The sequence below is a fragment of the Centroberyx gerrardi genome, chromosome 22, assembly GCF_048128805.1.
Source record: "Centroberyx gerrardi isolate f3 chromosome 22, fCenGer3.hap1.cur.20231027, whole genome shotgun sequence".
Taxonomy (NCBI): domain Eukaryota; kingdom Metazoa; phylum Chordata; class Actinopteri; order Beryciformes; family Berycidae; genus Centroberyx; species Centroberyx gerrardi.
This window is the reverse complement of record NC_136018.1, coordinates 12,511,694-12,532,727: the sequence shown is the minus strand read 5'-3', so window position 1 is coordinate 12,532,727 and position 21,034 is coordinate 12,511,694. Positions and strand designations below refer to the sequence as shown.

The 21,034-nt window shown below is 43.3% G+C and overlaps 1 protein-coding gene across 1 annotated transcript; it reads right to left on the bottom strand.

Annotated features, from left to right (window-relative positions):
• Positions 1-1,001: 1,001 nt before the first annotated feature.
• Positions 1,002-16,285, bottom strand: LOC139922418 (cysteine-rich secretory protein LCCL domain-containing 1-like). Its single transcript, XM_071912937.2, has 14 exons — positions 16,025-16,285; positions 9,775-9,893; positions 8,755-8,887; positions 8,505-8,620; positions 8,233-8,333; positions 7,879-8,079; positions 7,107-7,167; positions 6,914-6,980; positions 6,541-6,671; positions 6,369-6,412; positions 6,191-6,263; positions 5,998-6,073; positions 5,714-5,847; positions 1,002-2,295 (listed from the first exon to the last, which is right to left on the bottom strand). Exons 1-14 carry the CDS (start codon positions 16,283-16,285, stop codon positions 2,244-2,246), a joined length of 1,569 nt encoding a protein of 522 aa, XP_071769038.1. The 3' UTR covers positions 1,002-2,243.
• Between the last annotated feature and the right edge of the window lie 4,749 nt (positions 16,286-21,034).

Below are 21,034 nucleotides of genomic sequence, written 5' to 3'. Positions count from 1 at the left end.
TGTGAAATGACTCGTTGACTATGAGGTTTTAATGCAGATTGCCAGCTTCAATATGAGAGTATTATGAGCCATATCAGATGAACTGTTCAAGAACCACAGCCTTTTGTGTAGATGGTTCCCCTATTTCAGAGTGCCAAAAGTATTTGGCCAGCTTAAGATAGATTCAGTTCACCGTACATTCCATTCAATAAAGTAGTTATTTTTCATATGCAGACAATTATTATTAAGAGGAAACTTCTTCAAAAAGTCTGCAACTCATAAACTTCACCAGATTCTCAAGAACTTATTGTCAGGTTCTTTTTCAAGAGTTTACGTTTCAACCCAGATTCCCTGACTATGCTTGAGGTGAAAGTAAACACGTGTCTGAGTTATCATGCTAATTATAAGAAAGCTTCAAGAAAGGCATGCACTGCCCCACTACCACCACCACCACAAATATTCAGTAGGAAATCCAATAGTAAACTTAGTCTGAAGCAGACATTTGTGAAATTCTAAAATTAATTCTGCATTTTATGGAATTACTGGCAATTTTGGGACTCTTTGTGTTTAACTTTTTTTTTAATGTTAGCGATGGCTTGATATTTGTAGCATGGGTGAAAGATGGAGAGAGGGAACGGCTGGATAAGATAGGGGCAAACAGATCTGCAATGCAACACCAGTGCTTTTCAACAGAAGTATTCATAGTAATGTTTCACAATGACTAGCCCTAACCCTGTCACCAGGCATGTAGAGTGACAAAACATCAGGTCTTGACTATGACGTCTAATAATAAAACCAGTGTGAAAACCCTTTTGACGATGCATCTGGGAAATATCAAATGGACTCCCCCCCCACCAGTATGCATTAGTGCCACAGTCATTACAGTATAGCTGTAAATTTCAAAAATGGCACTGCACATTACCTTGAGTAACATATTTAGCAATGCAGGACAGATTTCAACATACAGGAAATGTTAACTCTTTCTGTTCTGTGGGTAGAAACACCTGAGAGAGAACTGTGGTTGTAATATTTTATTGCAAAATGAACTTTTCCTAACAAACTGAGGTAGGGAAAATATATGTACTGCAACAGAGACAACAATACAATTCATTGTCCATGAGGAGAGCACCTTGATAGAAAGCTGAGAGCTGATACAAACTATGAATAGGCACATTTGTTGCTTTACTGTATCACCATTCCCATATAACACTCCACATAATGCTATATATTCAATGTGAGCACACTGATAGGAAATATGACATTGTTTTTCCAATATAAGCATATGCTCAGTAGCTGAGAGAAGGGTGCTTATAGTGTAGAAGCCAATACATGAGTGTAAAACAAAGCATATATTATGTCATCCAGCTGTAATAAACTGTTGTGCAGTATTGTTTTTCTTTAGCAGTATCAAATGGAGATGGATCTATATAACCTAAAAACAGCATTGGGATACAGACATCCAGTAAAATCAGATGCATGATGAAGTCTGGCACATAGGGTTTTGTAATGACAACTCTGAGGGATGTGTGTACTTCCTGACCTGCAGGGAGTTTTAACCAAACCACATTATCTGGAAAAAAAAAAACCCAAACACATCAAACTGGGAATAACAATAACAATATATATATATATAAAAAAAACACATAGCAGCATTCCTTTACAAATCATACTGATATAAAACACAATCATATAAAAATAAATGCATAACAATCTGTTCCCCTATGTTATTTAGAAATATGATAAGACACTTTCCCAGAGCACCAGTAACAATGTGCCGGACTTGAGACTGTCAAATGAGACATTCTCACAAACATTGACAATAAAAAATAATAGATTCATCCTTAAGTGCCGTTATATTGCTATATCATAGGCTTTCTATAATCAATACTTGTAGACAACTATTTGTTAGGCAAGACAATGGCACAAAAACAAAACAAGAGAGATACTATTGACAAATATGTACAACAAAATATTAGCAAACCATTCTGAACTATTTACAGTATATAAAAAGAACCATTTCCCACTAGGATGACAAAATGAAAACATAACTCCATGTGAGCGAGTGCTGACATTTTCTCATCGTGTGTGTTTTTGTGTCAAGTTTTCGTTGCTCGGTTTACGCCGTCATGGAGACGACCTCTGACCCCCGGAGTGTAGCAAAGCCAGAAACATTTCAGTCATTGAGTTTGACAACAGGGCTTGATTGCCGCCTATTCAACAGCCCAAGTGCGCGTTTTGTTTGGTGAAGCCGCCCTCTGGGGCACTCAAATCACAGCGAACACCCGGAAAGCCTTCCCACCAGGAGGGTTCTGGAGACTGCAGGGAACAAAACAAGAGAGAGTCAGTCTGTGTGCGGCATGTGTCAGATACAGAACATGTCCCAGCCTTTTACAGAGACACGCAGATGACAGACACACACAAACAGATAGACTTCTGCAGGTTTTACAGCGAAATGTCCACATCAGTATGTAGCCAAACACTCTGATGACAGATAGGACACAAACAGATAGGGGCTGGATTGTGTTTAACACAAACACAAGGGACTTCCAACAAAGACAGACGCGATGTGAAGTTAAAGGAGACGGATAAATGACAGGCAGATACTAACAGACGTCAGGCATCTCAGCAGTGTGACAAAGATAAATGTAGTGGAGAGAGACAAGGGAAGAGACAGAGAGAGGAGAGAGAAAGAAAGAGGACAGGGGGGGGGGCACGTGCATGGGTAGTCCCTCTGTCCTCTACACAGGTCATGTTAACAACAGTCTTTCTGCAGGACAGTCCAAAGTCAGTGAAATTTACTGTACATAAAAAACTGGAACAGACTACACAATATGTGGGTCACTTTTAGCCTTTAAACAGAGGCTGGTACAAACCTATACCTTTAATGCTGTTAGAAACTGGTACAGCCGGATTCGACACATGCTCTCACTTTATTAGGGTCAGCCTCACAGGCAAAGTCTTTTTCTAAGTGACCACAAACTCCCTTCTCTGTGAACAGGAATCATATCCCATTTCATTCTCCTTCAAACTTTGAGAATTCATTGCGTAGGAAGAATTTTGAACTACACACTAAAAATGATTACTTGGACATAATCTTGAATCAAAACTTTCAATATATTCTTCATCTGTCAAAATGCTTTTGGCACCTTGAAATGGAGGACCATGAAAAAAAATGGCTACAGTGACAAAGACCCACTTGACTGTGGTAGCTTTAGGCCCATAAGTCTTTACCCCACAGATGCCAAAGTCCCTGCTAAAATCTTGGCTCATAGTTTGGTGCCTGCCAGAAATAACTCACACGGACCAAACAGGCTTCATTAAAAATAGAGCAGCCCAATATTAAACTGGTGTTAAACATTATTCATTCATCTCTGACCATGTAGAATGGGACAACCACTTTTACACTCTGCATAGATTTGGATTTGGTGAAAGCTTTTTTTTACCTGGGTTAGGCATCTATACACTTTTCCACTAGCCTATATACGGACCAATGATGCCTCTTCTAACTACTTTGTGTTTGAATGTGGGACTAGACAGGGGTGTCCTCTCTTGCCCCTCCTCTTTGTTTTAGCTATAGAGCACCTCGCCAATAGGCAATAGATGCCGGTGACATTGTATCAGGGGGGTTTGGAACAAAAAATATCTCTTTATGCCGACGATGTAGTACTTTTTATTTACGAACCCTGCTACTTCCCTGCCCCAGGTCATCTTATAAACCAGTTTGGTGCTGGGTATAAGCGTAATCAGCGGTCAGCCGAAGGGCATTAAGTGAATTTAAGTACCTTGGGATCACCATCAGATGGAGGTTTGCTGATTTATATTAAAAGGACTTCATCCCAGCACTAGAGTGCACTAAACACAACTTTGCACACTGAACTTGTCTCCCATTGTCTCTGACTAGTCGTATTAACTCTGTGAAGATGAATGTGTTACCTAAGTTTCTTTATCTTTTTTCAAACCGCCCCAGTTTCCATCCTCCTTTTTTAAAGCAATAGATCAAGCTATGTCTTCCTTTATATGGAACAAAGGTCCAATTAGAATCCAAAAAACTCCTACAAAGGTCAAAACCTTCAGGAAGCTTATCCCTCCCTGATTTCCAGGTGTATTACTGGGCTGCAAATATTTTTTACAGCATCTTATATTGGCCCCATGGTCACTATGGCTGCAGTGATTGGGTCCCTGCATGGGTGCAGATGGCGGAAGCCTCTTGTAAACCCTTATCTCTATCTGCCCTGTTATGATCCCCACTGTCATTGTCTCCCTCCTATGTAAGTAAGAACCCACTCTGTATCCGGAGACAGTTCGCAGGACAATTTTGGGTTGCAATGAATTCCTATACACTCTCCTTGCAATAACAATCTGGCTTTCCCTCATTTCTTACATGATAATGTATTAGAGATATGGTCTAGAGGGGGAATCAAGTAATTTGAAGACCTATATATAGATAACATATTTGCCTCCTCCCAATTATCACTTAAATTTAGTCTGCCTAACACTCACCTTTTCAGATATTTTCAAATGCGTTATTTCATGAGAAAAACATTCGTACAATTCTCACAACTTCCACCTAAAATGCCAGTGTTCTAGAGGTGTCCATGCAAGGAGTCGTCTCTATTCTGCATGACCTGATTTTACATTTCGTGCCTTCCCCAGTGTGCTTGGTGAGACAGCAGTGGGAGACTGACTTGAACTATGTGTTTCAAGAAGAAAAATAGGAAGAGGTCTTAGACAGAATCCATTCATCCTCCATCTGTGCCCGCCACAACCTTATCCAACTTAAGTTCATCCACCCCGTATCTATTGGACCAAGCTTAAGCTGTCTAAAATTAAACCTGATATTGATCCCCTTAGTGATAGGCCCCTGCGTCCTTAATGCATATGTTTTGGCTTTTCTCTGCTCTGCATTCTTTCTGGCAGACCTTTTTCATCTACATAAGGGCATGCTCATCTTCTCTACTCTAATTGCTAAGCAATTAATTCTTATAAACTGGAAGCGTGCTAATCTACCCTCCCGTATACATTGGATGAGAGATCTAATGAACTGCCTGCATCTTGAAAAGATTAGGTACACAAGGGAGGGCAGAGTGGATAAATTTCTCTCTACCTGTGAGCCATTTATTTCTCGCGCCTCTTCACTAAACTCTAGTGAGATCAGCCCTTTACTTTCCTCCCAAGTTTTAAATTAGACTTCTGACATACCCATTACTCTCCCAGTTTCCATGACAGTATACCAGAGATGTCCTGTTTTATTTTATTTTTTTTATTTCTATTTTCATTTGCATTTATTTTGTCTCTTTCATTGCCATTGAGGATTCTATATTATTATTATTGCTATAACTGTTATTATAAGGCTTAAAGTGTCTCCTTTGCTGTTACTATCGGGGTGGTGGGTGGGGAATGAATGAATTTTGAATGTGAATTTTCTGCATCACACTGTTGTTATTGTTTTCTAATTTACTCTGAAAACAATAAAAATAAAACTGAAAAAATGGCTATAGTTCATTAACTGTTCATCCAATATGAATGAAAATCCCCTAAAATGCACATTGCAAAGTCCCAACTCACTGTGCATTTCATTTCAGGCTACAATAGCATTTTACTCTAACTATTTTCTTTCTGGGGGGGTTCTTTCTCTCTATTTTTCCCTGAGGGTTTAGTTAAACGTGCTGCTGACGCACGCTAGCCACTCGGGTCAGCTTAGCTACTAGTGGATTAGCCACGCGCCATCCCGTACCTCTCGGAGAAAATGCCGTTTTGGTACGAGGCAATGTACTGTTTCCGCTTGTCCACCGGCATCACGTCGATGTAACCACCCACATCACTCCTGATCACTCCAGCGTGGACCGCTGCCCGGCATACACTGGACTTCTGCAGAGGCATGCAATAGAAAAGGGAAAGCTTGAGAGATGTTGATTCAGTTGTGTGACCACTCCACTGTCTCTGCGTCAATGGGACAAATGAGATAACTCTAATGGGTAAATAGGTTTTACCCATTCAAGTTCATAACGAGGGACTTACATCAGAGTATATTCTGGTGCCAATTACTCTGGATATATGAGGATTCTCTTCCATACAGTTTCTTGGGCAGTATAATCTGAAAAGAGAACAGTTATAAATGTGTAATGAGTTGAAAAGACATGAGGATGAGGCCTTATGTTATGAAAGAGACCATCAGGCAGGCAGGTAGACAGACAAGGAGTCAGGTTCCTACCTTGGACAATGTTTTACAGGCTTTTGGTATGGACACAGCTGTGCAACTGTGGTCTCACATGTGATGGCTTTGACTATGAGAAAGAAAAACGCTCTATGTCAACCAACACAATTTCAACACAGCTCATCAATTTGTGTTTTTCTATATAATTACAGTGTCATGTAATTGTCAGACTAACCTGTAACTCTGGAAACTACGAAGGCATTAGCACTCTGATATTTTCTGTCAAGAGAGAACACACACATGACACAACATTATTTTCAGTTAATGTTCATTTTCAGTATATTTTACCAATATGGCTCTTTCATTGGTATAATTTTGTGGCAATGTCCTAAATATTATGCCCTTACCCTAGAGACTGGACTCCATTCTTGTTGGATTTAATGAAGAAGTCCTTTCTTCCTTGTCTAGTTACATCCATCCATCCTCCATCATTGTCTATGACGCCAGCATGTAGACCAGCTCTGCACACACTGGATTGCTGCAAAATCAGATAAAACAAACTCCACTTTATTGACAACATCATTTACATTGCAGGCATTTAACTGACACAATAAGTGAGCAGGTAGGGGTTCAGTGTCTTGCTCGAGGACATTGTAGGGACTGAACCTGCACCCATCCAGTTACAGGACAGTCTCACAAACCACTTGTCCACCCTGTCACCCCACATCATTTGGATTACTCAGCCCATGGATTTATGCATCAACTAAAAAGTGTACTCACCATTTCATAGTACACTGTCCCAACAACTTTTCCTGTAGCATCTAGGCATCCAGCTGGACACTCATACCTGTACATGCATACAGAAGGCATCAGAGAATATTAGCATTCTTCACCAATAACTCTGATGAAGTGAAAAAGTCTTTCCTTCTATGTGTTGTTGTGGTAATCTTATCTCATTTCATCCTTACTGTACCTATTACATGGTGTTCCTTTACACTGATCTCGTAGCTTAGTGTCACAGGTCACAAGCTGACCTGAAACACATAAACACAAACACTAGGCGTTTGAGTACTCATACAGGAACCATCATGCAGCAATGGGCTGTCCTGAAGCAGACACCTTGTTTCTGAACGTTGAGTGAAGCCCAGTGAAGACTATTCTTGTGATGCTTTAAGAACCAAAGAGAGGAATTCCTGCAGCAGGGTTCAGGGTGGTCAGCAGTACTACAGGAACTGTCTCAGCTTACAGGCCCAGGCCCCTTCGCTGGAGAGAGGAAGCCATTTAAAAACCACAGCCAGCCCCTCTCACCCCTCAACCCTTCTCAGCCGGCCAAAAGCAAACACACACTCAGGAGATCACGCTAAAATAGAACTCCCCTCCCTGCTCCAAAGAGTGACTTGCAATATTAAGTACACTTCAAAAACTGTCAGGGCTAATCAGCGAGTTGACAGATAAAAGCTGCAGAACATCAAGGCAATTTGAGATAAATTGCAAGAAAAACGTTTCCGTTCAAGGCCTTTTTTTTTTTTTACACTCGTTATCCATTTTTGCTTGATCAACAATAAGGGGGGAGCTATTCACAAATTCCTAAGTTTTGACTAGATTTTGAAAAACTACTTTGTTCCTCTGGATCCCATGCTATACTTCCTACTATTCTCCGCACCTCCCACCCCTAAAACCAGATCCTACACCCCCCATTTTGAGATGAAACTAGATCCAGAATAAACAGTTAAATGGCAGCTTACACATCTGCTGTGTGTTGACCACTTCATTCTTTTCCAGGTCCTCTGTGGGGGGCTTGGTGGGGGCTGGGGCGGGGAGACTGGGAGGCTCAGGTTTTTCAGGCTTGGGGGCCCGGGGCCGGGGCTTCTGCGGAGTACGGGGGGCCTCTGGTTCTATGAAGTTGTTTTCTTCCGTTTCCTCTTGAGGAATGTTGGAGCCATCATCTTTAAGTAGAGTCACAAAAAACAGTGTCAAATAAGAACATGTTTCCTCAAGATTTCTGAATGTTCATCTATAAAACATGCTCTCTCTATTTTTCTCTATTTTGCTCTCTCTCTCTCTCTCACACACACACACACACACACACGCACACACACCTTTGTAGCAGACGTTGTCCTTGCAGCCTCCTCCATAGCTGGGGGGACAGGCAGAGCATGGGGTTCCATGTTTGTAAGGGCTGTGACCCCACCAGTTTCCCCTGTTCAGGTCATACAAATGAGAATGGACTTATTGAGCAGAACACATACAGCTTGTAAACAATGAATAAAACTAGTAACAGTCACAGGTAAGTGAAAACAATCCATTTCAGTGGCAAATTATACTGACAGATTCGTTACTGACTTAAGTACATCACAACAAATGTGCTTACTTTGGTGAGTAGTTGCAGACAAGATAGACAGCCTTGGCCCAAATCTGCCCCCACACATTCATGTTGTAACACAAGTTGATGGCACAGCCAATACGACTGCTGGTGGCCCATACCAGCTGCATGTGGGATGACAGAGAGACAGGACAGAACATCAAACACAAAATAGTAGTATTCATCACAAAGCCTTATATCATAGAAGGACAAAGTCTTCATAATCCCCATACTGATGAAATGGTACGATCCAAGCTACCTGTGTGTAATGAGTGCAGACTGGGCCAGAGCATCTGAATGGGCAGTAGGGGTCACACTCCTGAGGGTAAGGGAAGGAGTAATCTTTCACCTCATCATACCAGGCCTGCACATGGAATGTGGGTGGACGATACCTAGAGAGATGAGTAAGCGTACATATGACTGCAATTTTCCAAACATAACATAGCAGTCTGTCTCTATTGCAGTAGGAGTTTGCATTATGCATTAAAGCTGCTGACCTGCTTACTTACCACTGCTGGGTGCAAAGAGATTATTTTTCTATCTGCCTCTATCAACTCCCACCATTATAGAATCTATGTGCATGTATAATTATAATACAAAAAGAATATATGCCCCAGATTGCACCTTTAAGTCTTACAATAGATGAAAGAATGTCTGCTTCTTAATGCAAAGGTGCTGCCTGCTATTAAAGATCAACTGCAATAAATGTAAACTGTAAATCAATATACATATGCACACTACCTTTGCCCCAAACCACAGGATTTATAATAATGTTCTTCAAAATGTGTTTAGAGATATGCGGTAAAGGATATGCAAGGGATATGGGATAATGTACAGCAAGCTGGTCCTTATTGCAAAATAAGCCCCGACAGGATCACACCAGACCCCGGCTTGATTTAAAATGATTTTATTACAAGCTAAAGTAATTTCCAAGCTTCAGCCAAAAAACAAAGTTCAGCAGGGCTGCAAAGACGTCTGTAGCTACCACCCATGGGCAACCATAGCAAAGTAAACAAATCCGGTAAGATTGCCGTTGAGCCTCTAACCAGCAATCAAAAGTTTTCTCTGAATAAATTATAAGTAATACTGGAAAAATCTTGCATGTTTATAACCTAGGGTAGCTGAGGGTTTGTTTGCAGTAATCAACTGCAGTGATATGATTACATGTGAAACAGCGGCCTGTTAGAACTAACAGACCTCAGAATACGTTCAGTGGCCGATCAGAATTGAGTATTCAACAAAGCCATGTAATAACTTTTCTTATATACATGTCATCTACCTTCCCCAGTGGGCTCCCAGGTTCTGTCCTATCTGGGGCAGTAAGCCGGCGGGACCATGCTCCCACAGACAGGTCTCAGCCCACTCCTCCGCCGTACGCTCCAACTCTGTGTCCCACACCTGCGCAGGAGGAGAGAGGGAGAAACACAGTGCTTTAGACAGGGCCCTAAACTTAACTGACCATTGGAGGGGTTGTCTTCTGGATTGTGTGTGTGTCCAATAGTGGGGATGAAGAGATAAATTGCTGGAAATCAGCAATGCAAAGCTGCTGATACCTGCTAATGGGTCAGGAGGCTTAAGAGAGTTGTGTTATAGAATGCCTAGTAGCTAAGTAAATGGAGATATTCACTGCTGTAGAGGAATCATTCAGCTGTGAATGGTGCTGTCTGACAATAGTGACTGGGTATTATTCAAGCACATACCAGTGTTACTATTCTGCAGAGGTGCATGTGTCATAATAGAACTGTGGTAAAATAGAAAATACACTGACCTCTAAACTAAGTGCAGAACTATGCTGATGTGTTGCTGTTGTCGTGAAGAGAGCGTTTCTGAGTGCTGCTCAGCTGAGCTGCCCTGGATGGGTTTTCCCTAAAGATTGGGGGCTATTCAAAAAATGCAAAAGCATGGGCTGTTTTTCCTTAAGTAATACCTTCCATATGTCTCTGGCGAGGCGTCTGGGTGCAAGCCTTTGTTTCGTTTTACCTCTCTCTGAATTGCCCTCTCAGACGAGTTTGGCTCTGGTTGGATACTAAGGGATCATATTCCCATTCTGGGGTTTTCTGGGAATGCAAAGAGTGTCCTTCCTCTCTGCTGACCTACATTCTGGTCCTTCCATAAAAAAGTTAGAATAACACCAGCTGTAATTCTTTTTGAAGGATTCTGTATGTTCCTTTAATTGCACACCTTCACTCTCACCTTGAGTGTGGGATATCTAATATAGGGGATTTGTATGAGTGTCTTAGTGTGTGTGCGTGCATGTGTGTGTGTGTTTGTGTGTATGTGTGTGTGTATGTGCACATGCATTAGTATGCCAGTGGAGGTGTCAGAAGTTTTCACATTTCACACATTGGGCCCTGGAAGTCATAGCTTACCCTCACTGAAATCTCATCCAATAACAGGCCCTAAAATAACCCCCCCGCTTCCACCACCTCCTCCTCCTCCATCGTCCGTCACCCACTTCAGTCCCCCCAGAAACAACTGCTGCTCTCCGCATTATTCCTGAAACACACACCTGCCTAGCGACAGGATGTCTGGCAGCGCTGCAAATTAACTCTTCGAGCAGGTTCCTCAGCTCTTTCTGGGAATCCTGCTGGCTGTTGAGTGGGCCTGTTTGTTAAAATCAACGACACTGAGGTAATGGCCGACTCTGACGTGATTACATAGTGAGGTATATCAGATTCCCGGACAAAGGCTTGTAGAAATGTTACATAATTGTCATACAAATAAACCATTGGGGGTGTATTATGGTGGTGTGGAGTCTATTTTTCATTGGGCTCTGCACCTGTGTAGATGGAGTGTACCAGTGTTAAGGCAACCTCGCCTACTGTAGCCTATAATCTGTCTTGCACAATAAGGCCAAGCGATGACTGAAAAAACCAGGGCGAACTTAAAATGTTTGTAAAATTGCTAGAATCTACTATTTGTTCATACGAAACTCTAGCCCAGCTCAGAAATGATCTCTGTTGGCAGCGAGATGCAAAAACAATGACAATATTGGTTATTTGTTATTTGTTCATTTTGGCATGTCAGTGGTGTAAAAAATGAATAAGCCCCGGCTATCCCAGTTTGCCCCAATAGCGGCTATCAGGCTAATGACACCGAACCAGAGACACTGGAGATATTTAAGCCTGGTCATCATCCGCAGAGCGGGACCGCTGAAGAAAACCAGTCAATTATAACCTTCATCTCCAACTGCGTAATTTTTCCCTTCGATTTTCTTGACAAGTAGCCCCACACCAAAAAATAATCAATGTGTTTACACTGATAAGCAGACTGAAAGACATTACAGATGAGTTGTGGTAATTGCCATACGATCTGTGAACCACAGCACTGTGGAAATTTTGTGCTTGGAACAAGGTCAACATACTGCTGTTGGCCATTAATAAATGATTATGGCTCCGAAAAAGTTTGAGCGTGGCCACAGCTGGGATTCAGGCCAACGATGACCAAAACTCTGGTTAGAGTGTCTTGGAGAGGAAAGTTGCTGAATATGGTTTGTATCAAAAAGGGATGATTTGTGCTGTTCTTAAAGCACGTCTTTCATAAATACAAGCGGCAACCTTCCAGCCTAGGAAATCATCCCATCTTCCTCAAATATCGAAACTCGCAGTGAAAGCGGCTCAGAAAGTGTTGACCGAGACACATATTTCTGAGCTGTTGAATCTGGTACATAGCGCAGCCTGCTTGTCAAGCTGCTGTTGTTTGCACAGTGAGCGCAGCAGGGGAGGCCTCACAACCCAGACCCCCCCAACCGCACTTCTGCTGGGGCCCGTAAAGAAAAACACCTCCCCTGCTAAAGTCTTTCAGCGCTGCGCACACTGCATTGTTTATTTCGCTTAACACCTCATTTGCGGCCAGAGTTTTTTGGGTTTTTTTTTTCTTCCCTGGTCATCTGGTTGCATTCCAGAGGGTACAGCAGGGTAAACTTCCTCTGCAGGTTTGAGTTTTCCTGTTCATAGTCAATTGTGCATGCAGAGAAATAGTGAAAAGTGGGAGAAAGATATGGGAGTTGGAGAAAGTGAGGTTGAGAAAAAAAAAAGGCAGAGATAAATGAAAGAAGAAACCTGAGTGAGGATGGAAGAGAAGAGGAGACAAGCAGGAGAAAGCAAATGGGTCACTGTATAAAAAGTTTGCAATGGGAAAAAAAAGAGATCGATAGAGAACAATATTGTACAGGACGTGAGGGAAAAGTGTGTCCGTATGTGTCTACATGTGTTTGCGTGCGTGCGTGTTGCTGTTGAACTCACTATCCAAACCACCAGCATTGTTCCCACGGCAACAGTAGCTGTTATTCCATTTTCATGCTCGGCATTCCAGCCCACATCAACTCATATCAGAGGCCCTGCAGCTGACCATTGTTTAGATTCTGTCAACCAGAGAATCCCATTATCTTCCCATCATCATGTTATAACAGGAACATGGTTTGACCAACACAACATATGAAGTCATGGTGTAGATCCAAAATAGTAGATAGATAGTAGGGTTTGATCGATATATTGTTTTGCGATATATCGGGCTGATATTGGGCTTTTATTAAATGCTGAACATAGTTAAAGTTGTCCACCACCGATATGGAGGCTTCTTCCTGATCACAGCTATATAAAAACAGTCTGTAAACCCTGCAATTAAATTTCATTTCATTTGCATATCTTATTGTTCAACAATGTAAACAACTGTAAATTAATTTAATGGTAGTAATCAATGCCATAAGGTTTTTCATACCATTGGTACCATCAGTTGTGTGGGTCACCCTGCTATAAGGAGTTTGTAACTCTAAAAGAATTTCATGAATATGGGTTTAAACAGAGAGTTTTGGGGTCCCATGATGATCTAAATTAAGTTTCAGAGGATTGTCCTGCCATGAATAAAGTCTGGGGTAAAGTCAAGTCAAGTTTAGTTGTATAGACTTAATCACAGTTACAGCGGTCATAAAAACTGTCAAAATTACACATTTTGAATATTGGCACAAAATATCAGCTATCGACAGCTTCGATATCAGAATCGGTATTGAGCTTCAAAATCCCATATCGGTTGAACCCTAATAGATTGACAGATAGACTGTTCTGATGCAGCAACGCCACCCATCTGGTGTTCCAGGGAGTCAAAAACAAACACAAAGAATTATTTGCAAATAATGTCTGACTAACGTCTGCTGCAAACCCATGTGTGCACAACTGAGTCATCCTGAGCAGAAAGATGTCAATACAGCTTTATCTTTACAACCACAAACACCACCAGCGCCTCAGACCCAAGTGGAGCCCAGCCGAGCCTAGTTAAACATCAAGGCAGGGGACGGCCCTTTCTCCCATGATGCCATCTGTTTGTCTTACAGTGCTTCAAACGCTGACACTTGTCTGTTTATATCTGTGGGTCAACAGTTGAGTCCGAGGCAACACCTCTGTCCCCTACTGAGGCTGCCGGGTGGGAAGGGAGCTTTTTGTGGATCACTACGGAGTGCGAATGCTTATCCGGGGAATTCTTGGGCCGCTGTGTTGGATAATGACAGAATGGGAACGGAGCCACAGGGATAAGGGAGCGGGAGGTTGAGAGAGAGAGGGGGGGGGGGGGGGGGGGAGAGAGAGAGAGGGCGAGACAGAGAAAGGGGGAGATAACGGAAGAGGGAGAGGGAGAGGGAGGGATTTGGCTTGATGTTATCTGCGAGAGTTGCTGTTATGATTACCACAGAGGGTCAGTCGGGTTGTGGTTTAATACGGCGGCGGCGGACAATAACAGAACTGATGGACTTATGGGTATGTATGTGTGTATGGAGGATGTGTGTGCGTGTGTGTGTGTGTGTGTGTGTGTGTGAGTGTGTGACTGCATGCATGAATGTGTAGGCAGAGCAGGAGAGCACACCTATGAAGTCTTCCAGTACAGTGAAGCTGTGAGGTTTCTGAAAGGTGACAGCAGCACAATTCATGGAGAAGGAAAAGCAGAGGAACAGAGAGAGAGAGTGAGAGAGAGAGAGAGAGAGAGCGCTCTTCAAAATGATGTGCACCAAATCCCTTGAACAGTAACTTCCCTCCCCCTAACTTGAGAGATATTGACATCCGCTGAATCATAAATCAGATTTCAGCATTTATCCTCACAAGTAATTTTCTCTTCTTGGTTCCATCCCTCCCTATTGTCTCCATCTTTCTCTTCTCATTCTCTCCTTCAGTTTTCATCTCACCTCGCCCTTATTCAACCTCCTCATCTACTTTTCAATGATTCTGACACCTGTTTTGCTATTCTGTCTCTCCCTCCCTCCATCTATCTCTGTCCCTCTCCTTTCCATTTGCAAATCTGCTTTATCGTTTCCAGAACTCTATTTTTATTTATCTCTTTCTCACTAAGTCTCGCTCTTTCTCTCTCTGTCTCTCACCTCGGGTCCTCTTGTTGCATGCCTCTCCATATTTCACCCCTGGGTGCCCCTGAAGCTAAAAAAGCCAGCCAACTGTAACAGGAGACAGTAGAAAGGAGCTGTGCGCTGCTGGCTCAGCATTTCTCCACTAGAGCGTGCCTCAACCAGGAGCCTGCCAGGCAGAGCAGTGCTTTCACACACACACACAAATGCACGCACACGTATATGCAGCCCCCACCCCCCACCCCCGCACCTCACACATGCACACACACATACAAAACCATACACACACGCACACACACCCACAAGGGGTCCTCAAGTCCAACCTCTCAATTATACAATTACACAGCCCAGCAATTACCCCCAGCAGGAACTGTTTATTTGCCTTTACCATAGAATAATACTGGCTTTTGTTCTGTAGCTCTTTAAGTGGAGATGAAAGGATGATAAAACCTCATTACCTTCTGAACACTGTATTGATTTTTAACCTCCGAAGTACTGTTGGTGGCAATGCACTGTGGCGGTCAGGCAGTGGAATACAGTACCTACACATGCAGTACATCTGGAAGAGTTCCAGATGGCTGTCTATGGAGCATTGACTAGCAGAAGGCTACTGAGTACTGGTGTGTGTGTGTGTGTGTGTGTGTGTGTGTGCGGGGGGCAGCTGGTAAAACAAGCCAAGGTGCCGTGCTCTGATTCTAATTGCGCTGTGAAAAGTGATCTGGCGCTGTACACACACGTGACGGGCGAAGTATAAAGTCAAACAAATCTCTTTGCATGTGTAAAAGCGCGACGGTAATGTGATCATTGGCAACTTAGCGGAATTCTCTTCTGGCAAAACAACCACAGTCACGTGGGTATAGGTTTTGTATGGGGGTTCATAAGCGAAGGTGCTGGGATGCAGGCATGCTTGTGAGCGAGCCAAGTGGGACAAGAGCCAACCAGTCTGGTGACTGGGTCAGCGCATTAAGCTATATGCCCCGCAGTCCTGCAAGACTCTTAGGGAGTTCAGAATGGGGTCAAAGCTTTACTAACAAGTGTTCCAAGACAAATGAACTGGATGAAGGTGCATTGTACAGTGCTGTCTACTTAAATGCACTACTTAATAGGTGTCAATCTCATCAATCACCTGATCACAGCAATGATGAAACACTGCTGACACATGCACAGACAACACACTTCCCCTTACCATGTACTCCATGTTGGAAGCCGGAGGATACACCTGGCCTCTGAGTTTGTTGTGAAGGTCCAGGATGAGCTGAGCGTCACTGTCGGTGATGGCCCTCTTCCCCCTCTGCTTGGCCTCCCACCAGTCCCCCTCCTCGTCCAGGTACTTGTCCAGAAGCTGCTCCCAGCCTGTGGAGTTTGGAGGCATCACCATGGAAACGGCATTCTGGAGCAGCAGGAGCAGCGACACGCCCCTCAGCCAGTCCCGGGATACGCGCCTCATCCTGATAAGTGGCGGTGGTGATCCTCTCAGCTCGGCTGGGACGGGACGGGATGAGATGGAGTGGGAAGGGGCGGGATGGGGTGCGTGCCAGCTCAGAAAGACACTCCTCTTCTCTTCTACAACGTGAGCTGGCAAAGGAAGCGAGTAAAGAGAGCAAAACAGGATCGTTGGCGAGGGCTTGGAATTGGTGTTCTGTATCAAATTTGCTGAATAACTTGGGTCAATATTGAACTTGGTGAGGACAGTGTGTTGGACCGCAGAGCTGTTGGCTTGCAGACACTGCTGGTTTGGTGCAGTGCCATGGGTAACCTCATGGGGTTCACTAAGGGTAAGCTGGCAGGCTAGGGATAACTAGTTGTAGTCTGAATGAAAGAAACCACTACTGTGTTGATAAATTCCTTTAACTTTTTACCACAATTTTTTCTAAAATGCCAGAAAAAGAGAGAGAAGATTAGGGAGTTGTTGAAAAAGTTATTCAATTGCACAGCAGATCAAGTAATTCAGTTGTAATATCATTGTGGACAGCATCTACTTATGTGCACAGAAAGATGATGCATAATGTACTGGTTTCACAATATGTAGCACAAGTCAGTACACATGCACTTTCAGGACCGGTTGAACTTTTGTAATTAGCTGTGCATGCTGCAATATTGACAGAGGCTGGTGCAATGAGCCAATACCTAATTGAAAATGTGTACAGAGTAATGCATGTTGAAGTAGAAGCGGAGTAGTGTGATTTAATGTAGACTCTGGAAATAATTTACCTTTAGTCAGTTGGAATGGAGCCCAAACGCTTGTGGAGATCCTGACAGAGAACTGGCTGAGTCAAAACTCCTGCAACATTAAAAAACTCCACCTTCAGAGGAATTTGGAGAGCTCAGGTGAACTGCCGCTGACGCTCGTTGGCTGCCATATAAATTACAAAAGTCAAAGATACAATGCGCTCGCTTCACTCCGTTCTCATCAGATGGAGATGGGTTCTTTCTTCTCTCGGGATTCTTGCACCAAAGCCGCTAAAGCATCACTTATCCACATTTTATCCTCAACTTGGCTGCGCTCTGGAGTGACGCCCCTAACCACGCCTCTCCAAAAGTTTGGAAACAACCCACCCGTTCATGCCAAGGTCTCTGTGCGCGTACCGGGAACGTGCGTGTATATAATATAAGCAAAACCCCCCTTTTTTCCCAAACATTGTGCTCAGAAACTTAAACTTGAGACCTTATGTCACTGAAAAGGACTGCGCGTGTCTATTCCCTGGCGAAAACACACTGTGAAATTCCTATGATATTCCCGTGTCTGCAGTACTCAATAATGAGTATATAGTGACATTATTGCACTTTATGGTATTTTCTATCTCCATTGGTGCCATATTCCTATAATATTCCTATAGGGACTTGTAGTGTGACTGCAGTACACAATAGTGAGTAATTGTGACCTTATTGTACTATTTTTTTATGTCCTATATAATATTCCTAGAAGGACTTATGGTTTTTCTGTTATTCTTGTATAGTTTCCTTCTATTACTGCAATTCTGAATTCTGCAATTCATCCTGAGAACAATTAACATCTTCCAATAGGCTGTTGTGCTGTGTGCCTGTTGTTTGCCTTGTGGAATATTGACCTGGGTTGAGCAGACTTACATTTTCTTTTAGATTAATTGAGTATAACAGTGAACCAAATCTGCTTCCCTCTCTGGGGCCCGGCAGCAAAGTGGCCTCATTCTCTTGAGTCTAACAGTTCGCAGGTGACTCCTTGGGGGGACTAAAACACAAAACAACTCTCTGTTCATTTAAAACCTGAGCTTGTCGTCACCGTTTCCCCAGCTACTGCAATACAGTACAAATTCCATAAAGGAAACAGGCAGTTTGTGTCTTTTGTCATCTGGTCATTTTCACTGGTAGTCGTGGCACGTGTGGAAACAGTAGCTAATCACCAGCCTCAGTGTGTTTGCCCCCCTGTACAGACTTTCCACAGGGAGACACAATCTTCTTGTATTTAACCTGACACACATAATAAGCCAAACACTAGCCAAACCACCCATATACCAACAATGAATTTGCCCTATATATCTTTTTCAGTAAGGTGTATTGGATCCTCATGTTTCCATGGCTCCCTGCTGTTGTTTTGCCTTAGTCATCAGGTGAGTCAGGGGCTAAATAGACTGTTTGAGAGGCACTGGGTGAATTATGGGTGGATATGTTTGGCTACCAAATTATGGTAAGGGTGTCAGATGTAGGATCAGATTACAGTACATGTATCACATTTCAGATTCAACAAAGGGTATGGCCCAAAAAATATATGACTATTAAGTGTACTGTACTCAAGACTATACAATCTGCTTTTTAAGAAAAAAGGTAAAAAAAAAAAATTGGAAGGATTATCCTCCCTATCCTGTGGCTCAACCTCCCCTAGTTATGCAGATAGGTGTTATGGTATGTACTGTAAACCATACATCTAAATAAAAATCCTCTTTTCCGGTGCACCTCTGCTGTCTAATCTACTTCTGTGAGCGCGTTACAAGAGCTCTCACATTGGGGACCCACCGCATTTTGAACTCCCATAAACCCAGGGTTTACTGTCCGCTCTCTGGGTCAGCAGTAGGGGCCTCGGCCGCAGCCCCACCAGCGGCCCTCTCTCTGCGGTCAAACCCGGCTGCCTCCCCCCTTCCACCGCAGCTGAAATAGCAATGCTCTCGCTTTGCTCCCAACTCCCCAGAGGGAAGCACCGCCGAAAACACTCATTCATCTGCTATAGAATTAATGCTGCTCTACATTTAGATGGTGTGTGTGTGTGTGTGTGTGTGTGTGTGTGTTTGACAGGGAGAGAGAGAGGAAGAGAGTGACTGTGTGTGTGTCTATGTTTGACAGTAAGAGAGAGCAAGGGAGTGAGTGGGTGTGAGTGAGTGAGTGTGCAAGTGTTTGTGTGTGTGTGTGTGTGTGTGTGTGTGTGTGTTTGTTTAACAGGTAGAGAGTTTCACAGTTAGGGAATGAGAGCATGAGAGTGAGTAATGTATGTGTGTGTGTGTACTTGTGTGTGTGAGTATGCACGCACATACACATCTTCATAACATAAATATATGAGTCAAGACATAAAACATGCTCTTACTTAAAAAAAACCTCAAAATATGTTTTATGGACCTGGGACATGAAGTGACTTGTATTAAATTAAAGTTATAGCTGAAATACACAAAGACTGACTGTGAGTGTCTTGCACGGCCGCGTCTCTGACCCCGACTATGAAAATGAAATTGTTTGGATAAAGGAAATATTTACCAACTGCTCAGAGATTTCTATGATTTACAGTGTGGTAGTTTAGGTCAGGCCATTTATACAAGCCTAGACATTCTCTGATTAATGTTTATTACATGCCAGTGGATATACAGTATTAGGGCCAGCAGTAGAGCAATAGAAATGATTTCATGCTGCTGGTTCAGTTCTTTCTCATGTAAGTGTCATGTTAGCACACTTTCATGTGTTTTCTCTGTCATCCCTTCTTTTTTTATTGCTTGTTGTGCTCTCTCTCTAAATTTTTTCCCATTCTCTCCTCCTCTTTATTGCCTTCTCTCTCTCTCTCTCTCTCTCTCTCTCTCTCTCCCTCTCTCTCTCTCTCCCTTTATCTCTGATGCAGGACGTCACTCTCTCTCTGTCCATCTCTATCTCTGTGCGTCTGTCTTTCTCAGGCACTCACTCTCTCGCTCTCTCTTTCTCTTTATCTGCCTCTCTTTCTTTATCTGCTACTCTGTCTTTCTCTGTATCCCTCTGTCTGTTGCACACGCACACGCACGCACACAGATGCACACACACAGACACACATGCACACACACACACTCTCTCTCTCTCCTTCTCCCTCCTTCTCTCTCTTTCTCTGCTACTCTCTCCGTATCTGTCTGTGTTGCACCTACACACACAACACACACACACACACACACACACTCCCTCTCCCTCGTTGCCTCTCTTACACACAAACATTCACGCACACTTCCCATATCTCCACTTGTCTCTCTGTTTCTCCTCCTCCTCCTTGCTTCCCTCTCCCCTCGCTCCTTCTATCTCACCCACACAGTCATTGTTAAGCCGCTGGTCCAGATGCTCTGTTCGGTTCCTCCCCCATCATTCAGCACGCGGTCTTGCCAGAGACCCTGTGAACCCAGCAGAATGTATCAGCCGTGCCAGACCCCGCATCCACACAACAGTAGCCTCTGGACACAACAGCAACCGCACAAACACTCTCGAAGAACAGTTTGTTGGCCCGCGTTATCTGGCACATTGCTCGCTAATGGTTCTGGTTGAGCTGAATTGAGGTTAGTGCGTTGGAACGGCACCGGGGTGAGAGCGGGAGTAAAGAGCATCAAGGTCATTTGGCGGCCGTCCCACATTGTTCCTCCTGTGACATTATCAGCACTTCTCAGCAGCAGGCTGTTTCAGATATTCAGTTCAGTTGTGTTTGGCTTTGTTTGTCTGCCTCTACCCCCTTGTGGTGACTAGATGCCAATGCACTGACTGTATAGTCAACACAAGTCCCTGTGTTTCCATCACAGGTGCTATTACAGGTGCTTGTTTAATGGATGCTCCGGATGCCAGACAGGACAGATTAGCTATTAATACACTGTAATGCTGCTGGTTTCCATAAAAATAAACTGTTTTATGTTTGTTTGCTCTTGAATTACTGGTCTGTCCTCCATTTTTTTTGCCTCATCCACATCCTCTAACTGCACAGTGCATCATTTAGTATGTCAACTCTCTTTTTTCC